Here is a 7730-nt window from a genome sequence, read left to right as displayed (position 1 = left end):
ACAGCCGAATTGTGAAAAATGCTACGCGCTGTCCCTATAAAACCTCAGCAATTCGAGGAGGACGCAACACTCTAAGCGCAGAGCCAGGTCCCGGATTCTCAAAGCTAGGTACCGGCGGCTCCGTTTCCAAGGCAACGAGACTGCGACACCGACGCAACCGCGGGCCCCGGCCATCAAGGACAAGATTTGGCATCCTGGAAGTAAATTAGTGAAATAAAGTAACACTCGGAGCCGGCAACCCCGCGCGAAAAGTCCCGGACGACAGCACCCATGTTGTGCACGCGCCTGCGCTGCAATTTCCCGGCCTCCGGCGTCTCCCAGTTCTAGGAGCGACAACTTCCGGTTTTGAGGGTCCTCGGCTCCGTAGCTCGCCGGGGTCCTAACTATGGAAAGGTGGCCGCGGCGGCCGCCAGATTGCTGAGGCGATCCGGGTCAGGGGCTGCACCCTCCTCCTGGAGGATGACGGCGACAAGTGCGCCGGGAAGCTGCTCGAGGCCAGCCGGATCTCGCCGCGGGCGGCGAGCTGGGGGCGGAGCGCGGACTGGGAGTCGGCCTGTCAGGCGGGAGACGGGCAGGTGTAGTGGCGGAAGTGCGGGGACCGCAGCCCGAGCCGAGCCCTCTAGGAAGCTGCTGCGGGTCACCCAGCGAGAAGCAGCTGCTGAGCCTTAGCCAGACCGCAGCTTCTGGGGCTGGGTCGCCGGCGAGATGCCTCTGTTCACCGCCAACCCATTCGAGCAAGACGTGGGTGAGTGCTGTGCCCGGCCCTGGGCTGTTGTTTGTCGGGCTAGAAAGTGGGCGGCGGCGGCGGCAACTGTGACCACTGGAAAGCTGAGCAGAAAGAGAGAAGGGGCGGTGCCGCCGCCTTGACGTCGCGGGGGTGAGGGGCGTTCGACGCGTTTCCAGTGGTCCTGAGGTTGGGGACCACGAAAGGGCTGTCTCCCTCGCCAGAAACAGGAATAGGGAATAGCCTGGGATTCGCTTCTGGAAACTATTTGAGGAGTTAATGGTACCAACTTCCCGCTCCGTCCAAAGCTGACACCCCCGCACGCCACCCCGACCACGGTGCCGCAGGGGAGACCCTGCCGTCTAGGGCAGCCCCAAAGTAACCTTGACCTACCCGGATGAGCGGGAAGAAGTAACTTCATTGCTTACACAGCACGCCTCCGAGTCCCGGTAGTGCAGCTTCAGCACTTATTTACAATTGTGAAGGTGCTACGAGGTGTTCTGTCTCAGAAAATCGAAAATTTTGGAATCCCAAAACAACACAGAACAACCACTTTTTTGGAGGAGGGTGTGTGGCAAGTATTTACTAGCGTTGGTCTTTCGGTGACTATAGAATGAGAGATGGATGAGATATAAGAAGTTTTTTTGGGCATTAGAATGACAGTAAAGCAGTAAGGAAACATTTTTGTAGTAGCAGTTAACAGAACCATGGGTAGATTGTTAGCACACTTAGAAATTCTGAGCCAAACAAAATGCTGTACATCTCAACAGTAAGCCCCCTGTTTCATACTTGAAAATCCTTAATTAAGAAAAGACTATAAAATGCTTTGTTTGGGTGTGTGATGTAATCTTTGAAACTGTTCAAAAAGTCATCCACGTGAGAGTCAAATAATTAATATGTAAATATTTTCAATTATGTGTTTACTCTAGTCTTCAAATATGTATTTCTGTTGTTGCAGTCCACTTTTTCCAGGGAGATGAACACAAGTGACTGGCACAAGTCATGTTTCTGCTTTTGGAACAATTATTTCTTCCATTGTTTCAGTAATGTTTCTGAGACCTGTGGTTTTTTTTTTTTTTTTTTTTTTGAGACAGGATCTGGTCATGTAGCTCAGGCTGGCCTTGAACTCCTGATATCCCTGTCTTAGGCTCTGAGGTGCTGGACTATCTGGGCCAGGCCTGGGCCCCCACACCTGGCTTGAGACCTGTACTTTTTATTGCTTTTGTGAAGACTTTCGTTTTGTTTTATGAAATGCACAGAAGAGGCAAAATAGAATAGGACAAATTATTTTAAAACTTACTAACTCTAAACACTTTTCAAGGGAAGTCTTTCCTGGAAGCCTATTGTTTTCTTATGGAAAACTCTGGTAGACCTAGGCTGACTGCTCTGCCTTTTTTGCTTTCTAAACCTTAGTTTTATGTGGTAGTAACAGTGGCACTGCTGTTCAGATAAAGGCCAACTTTGTATAGATTATTTCATAGGCTATGCCCCAACAAAAAAGTGCTTAGCTGACAGATGACTGAACTCAGTTTTTAAAAGGCAAGTTAAGGGTAGAAGAGTGAGTTTGATTAAGATCCATTTATAACTTCTAGACAAATGAATAAAACTAGAAAAAAAGTGGAATGAAATACTAAGGAGCTCAAATTGACCATAAGTTTATGTAATTGAGGGGAATTATATATTGATTGTTCAGATATTAAAACTCTTTAGTTTAAAATAAATAATACAAAGCAGGTCATTATTTGACCTGAGATTTTTACAGGAATGTTCCTTTACAGTGTCTTATGTAATGTCTATTCACTTCATTCAAAAACATGCATTGAATGATTACTGTGTGTCAAGCATTGCACTAAGTTCTAGTTCTAGGGCCACAAAATTGAGTAAATACAGAGTTCTTGCCCTTAAGGAACTTTTTTTTTGGCAGTCCTGGGGTTTGAACTCAGGGCCTCATACTTGCTAGGTAAGTGCTCTTTACCACTTGACCAACCCCCAGCTCTTTTTACTTCCGTTACTTTTCAGATAGAGTCCTGTGTTTTTTCTCAGTTCTAGCCTAGGCCATTATCCTATGCTTCCCCAGTAGCTGAAACCATAGGCGTGTACCACCAGGCCCAGTTTGGTTGAGATGAAGGGTGAGATCTCACTAACTTGTTGCTCAGGCTGGCCTTGAACCATAATCCTCCTGATCTTTGCCCTTAAGGAACTCTTAATCTAAGGTAAGACACATTCTAATATAAAGTGATTAATATAGTGTGATCAATGTAGGAATACATGAGATGCTTTACATCCTCCCCTTTATTTATTTATATTATTTTCTTTTGGCAGTAGTGTTTGAACTCAGGGTCTCACGCTTGCTAGGTAGGTGCTCTACCACTTGAGCCACTCTGCCAGCCCTATCTTTGTGATGGGTTTTTTTGAGATAGGGTCTCAAAAACTACTTGCCTGTGCTGACCTTGAACTGTGATCCTGCTGATGTCTGCCTCCTGAGTAGCTAGGATTACAGTTGTGAGCCACTAGTGTCTGACTCTCCCCTTTATTTAAAATAGTCATCTTCCTTGAAGAAAAGGCAGGCAGCTTCAGGTAAGAGCTTTCTCTTGATAATCAGCACTATCCTCTTCTTCCCTTCCTGACTGCACTTACACCAGCAGGAAGTAACCACTTCTTACTGTATGTATGATATGGTTACCTGCCAAAGGGGAAAGTAAACATGAGAGAGAGAGCTACAGTAGGAAGATGGAGTGGTTAGTATTAGAAAAGAAGAGAGTATTTGCTTACATTCTATACCAGCTTTTCTAGTCTCACTATTTTGGGTCTTGAGTTATGAAATTTATTCTATATACTAACTCCAGTTCTTGTTTGCATGTCTTTCCTCCTTAGTCAAGCAAGGCAATTTTTGTGTGTGTGCTAGTTTCTGCCTCTGTTATCATTCACTGTTAAGTGTTGCTCTTTTTTTTTTTTTTTAATTTGAGATGGTCTATTACCGTACAGCCCAAGCCAACCTTGAACTCAAGATCCTCCTGGCTTAGCCTTTTGAGTGCTGGGATTTCAGGATTTCAGGCATGCACCACCATACCCAGCTATAAATGTTTACCCTTTTCAACAACCTTGATGTCTAATTCCTGAAAGATAAACTTACTTGGCTTGCACCAAGCCTACTGTAAATCCTATTCTGTAAGAGTCTTGGGATATAGTTTGAAGTGTGAACTTTTTTCTTAAGAGGACACTTTTCCAAGTGAAAAATATTTCTTTGCCGATTCTGGGAGTTGAACTCAGGGTCTTGTGTTTGTTAGGCAGGTGCCCCACTACTTGAGTCACTCAACCATTCCTTTCTGTGCTGGTTATTTTTGAGACAGGGTATTGGTTTGCGTCCAGGCTGGACTGGGATCCACCTATTTATGCTTCCCTCATAGCTTCGATGACAGGGATGCACCACTGCACCCACCCTTTGGTTGAGATGGGGGTCTCACAAACTTTTTGCCCAGGCTGGCCTCAAACCAAAGTCCTCCCAATCTCTGACTCCTAAGTGGCTAGGATTGCAGGCTTCAGCCACCATGCCCAGCCCCAAGAGAAATTTGGATGCCTGTGTTGCTGTATTTTTGGCTTTTGTTGTGTTAGGAAAAATTGACAATGAAGTAACTTGGAGCTTTCAGTAATGCAGTCTTTTTCTCCAATGAAATTTTGTAAGAAACACCAATATAAAAGTAGATCGTGATAACATTCCAATAATAAAAATTTATTTGTACATCAAATTTATAACATTCACTTAATTCAGTCCTTGAACACAATGTGATTGTTATAGTCCTTGTAAAAATTTAAAATAAAAAACATATGGTTATGGATAAAAAATGGCAATTTTTTCTATACTTATTTTGCTTGCATGTTTCCAGAAAATGTTAATACTTTTAGGTAGTTCAAGATTTTTATTAATATAGTTTAAGGTTTTTTTTTAAACTGAAATATTTTAAGCATAAACTGTAAGTTACAACATAAATTCCTATTCCTAGTAGCTAACTCCGCCAGTTTCTCATATTTTGACATGCTTGATTCTTTCTTAAGCAGAGTACATTCAAAGGCTGGAGGTGGGGCTCAATTGGTAGAGTGCCTGTCTAGTAATCATGAGACCCTGAGTTCAAACCCCAAGTACTGCCAAAAAAAAAAAAAAAAAAAAAGAGACAAGAGAACATTTAAGATATAGTTGAAATACAGTTCAGTGTATTTTTAGGAGCTGTCTGATTCCTTTTTTTTCCTCTCAGAGTTAAGTAAATAGAAAATCTCTTTTGTAAATTTGTATAGTACACATACATACACTATGTATGTTGTTTTGCATGTTTTGAAATTTAATAAAAATACCTTTTTCTGCAACTTTTGTCAACCAGCCTTTTTGTGTTATTCATGTTGATATATGGTTTGTATGATAGTCCCCCATGTGAATACATCACATTTTATTAAGTCACCTACTTACGGACATACTTACATTATAGCTTGAAAGGCAGGAAAACATAGGGAAAAACTTAAAGATAGAGGCACAGGCAACAACTTTCTGAATAGAAGTCCAGTTGATCAGGAAATCAGAGCATGAAATGACAAATGTGATTGCATCAAATTAAAAAGCTTCTGCACATCAAAGGAAACAGTTACTAGAATGAAGAGGCAACCTATAGAATGGGAGAAAAATCTTTGCCCGTTAGTCATTGGACAAAGGACTAATACCCAGAATATATAATGACCTCAAAAGATTAAACACCAAAAGAACAAATAATTCAGTTAATAAGTGGATAAATGCATTGTAAAAGTAGGTCTCAAAAGAAGTACAAATGGCAAGTAAAGACACAAAGAAGGTTCAACATTCTTACCCATAAAGGAAATGCAAATCAAAACAACATTGAGATATCGTGTCATCCCATTCCGAATGGCAATCATCAGGAAAACAAAGAACAGTAAATGCTGATGAGGATGGTGTGGGGGAAGGAACTCTTTCTTATACACTATTGGTGGGATTGTAAGTTAGTGCAATCACTATAGAAATCAAAAATTAAAAATAGAATTATCATATTATACCACTCCTGGGCATATATCCAAAGGAGTGTAAATCAACATAAAATAAAGATACTTGAGGGCTGGGGCCATGCCTCAAGTGATAGGGCACCTGCCTAGCATGTACAAGGCCCTGAGTTCAAACCCCAATACAGCTAAAAAAAAAAAAAAGGAGATACCTGTACATGAATGTTTATTGCAGTACTATTTACAATAGTGAAGCTATGGAATCAGCCTGGGTACCCATCAACTGATGAATGAATAAAGAAAATATGGTATATATATGCACAATGGAATATTCATCCATAAAGAAGGATGAAATTATGTTATTTGCAGGAAAATGTATGGAACTAGAGATCATCATGTTAAGTGAAGTAAGCAGACCGAGAAAGACAAATATCACATGTTTTTGCTCATATGTGAAATCTGGACATTAAAAAAAGACATGAATGTAAAATGGGTACTGTTTGGGTATGGAAATTAGTGGGAAATGGGGGGGCAGAAGGAGAGAGTGATGGGGTGAATATAATCAAAGTATTTTATGTGTATGTATGAAAATAGAATAATTAAGTCCATTAAAATTGTACATGGGGGAGAAGGGATAAGAAAGTAATAGAGGGAATAAATGCGATCAAAGTACAGTACATACATGAATGGAAATATCACAATGAAGCACCTCTGCACACGTAATATATCCTAATAATAAATAAAGATTGCTTCAAGCTCTTTTAAAAAAAAGTAAGAGTAAGCAAAGAGGCAAGAGAATGATTTTCCACAAGTGAACATACAGTGTAATGCTGTAAATGTTGTTAGTCTCTAACATTACTTTTATAAAATAAAAGACCTCACAGGTGTTTTTAGTGTTAAGACTAGACTTTGTTTACAGGTATGTAGAATATCATGTCAAACTCTGGTTAATAGGCATTTGATGGTTCTGACCCTCTGTCACCCACATATTAAAATATAACTTAAGGACATCATCGTTTCTTTATCGTCCTTGACTTTGCTCTTCTTGGTTGCCTTCTTTTCTTTCCTTCATTCCTCCCTTCTCTCTCCCTTGTGTTGAACCAGAGCCTCATGCATGCTAGGCAAGCACTCTGCCACCATGCTACATCATTACCTTTGCTGTCTGTCCCCAAATCTGACTTTTTTCCCCCTTTCCTGTTGGCTTGATTATGTACTTATTTTTTATTTATTTAAGTAGATGGAGTCTCCTGAATTTCTGGGCTCGGGATCCTCCTGCTTCAGCTTCCCAAGGATCTGGGACTGCAGGCACGAGAACTGGCAGAGCTTGATTTTTCACTTCAGTTACAAAGGGTTTTTGTTTGAAACGGGGTCTCACTATGTAGCCTTTGTAGATGCCCCGTCATTTACGAAGTTTTTAAAAGTAAAACTATTAGCGAACCAACATTTGTCATAACTCCTTTGCTGAGAAGAATATTGTTTCTAGAAACCTGAGACATTCCTTTCTCAGTTTTTGTTTTTGAGACAGTCTCCCTATGTAGCTCAGGCTGCCCTGGAACTCTCAATCTCCTTGTTTTCACCCCCCTCTCAAGTGCTGGTATTAAAGGCATGGGCCACCAATACCCTTCTTTCATTTTTAGGACTGAGATTCACATGGGCTTATTAGCATCTTCAGCTCTTCCAGGCTAATAAGTGTTGTACCTATTTTTTTAGACTGCCCTTAACATTTCTTTCTTAATGGACTTAAAACTGCCAGTGCTTGAAGGACAGCACCTCTGTCCCTATAGCATCCTTAACATCTGTGGAACACTTACAGGTTTTTCTTTTTTTTTAAACCACAGAGACCTCTTTCTTACAGCTATCACTATTAGTTTCATGGTGACCTTTAGTTAACGAATGTTGAAAATAGGATACCCTGTAAAGTAGTTCCAGTTTTGTCTGACTTAGTGCAAACTCAGAAGCTGTGTTTAATAGTTCTCATATTTTTGAAAAAAAATAAAAGCACAGGGCT

At 41.1% G+C, this 7730-nt stretch overlaps 1 protein-coding gene across 1 annotated transcript in view; it reads left to right on the top strand.

The window, feature by feature from the left end:
* Positions 1 to 464: 464 nt before the first annotated feature.
* The window catches only part of Stam2 (signal transducing adaptor molecule 2), a 42953-nt gene continuing 35687 nt past the window's right edge, over positions 465 to 7730 (top strand). The window contains exon 1 of the mRNA XM_020162831.2: positions 465 to 745. Within this exon, the coding sequence (XP_020018420.1) occupies positions 706 to 745 (40 nt within the window). The 5' untranslated portion in view covers positions 465 to 705. The remainder of the gene's footprint in view (positions 746 to 7730) is intronic.

This window comes from Castor canadensis, chromosome 4 (assembly GCF_047511655.1).
Source record: "Castor canadensis chromosome 4, mCasCan1.hap1v2, whole genome shotgun sequence".
NCBI lineage: Eukaryota > Metazoa > Chordata > Mammalia > Rodentia > Castoridae > Castor > Castor canadensis.
The sequence above is the reverse complement of the archived record's forward strand: the minus strand, read 5'-3'. Positions and strand labels throughout refer to the sequence as shown.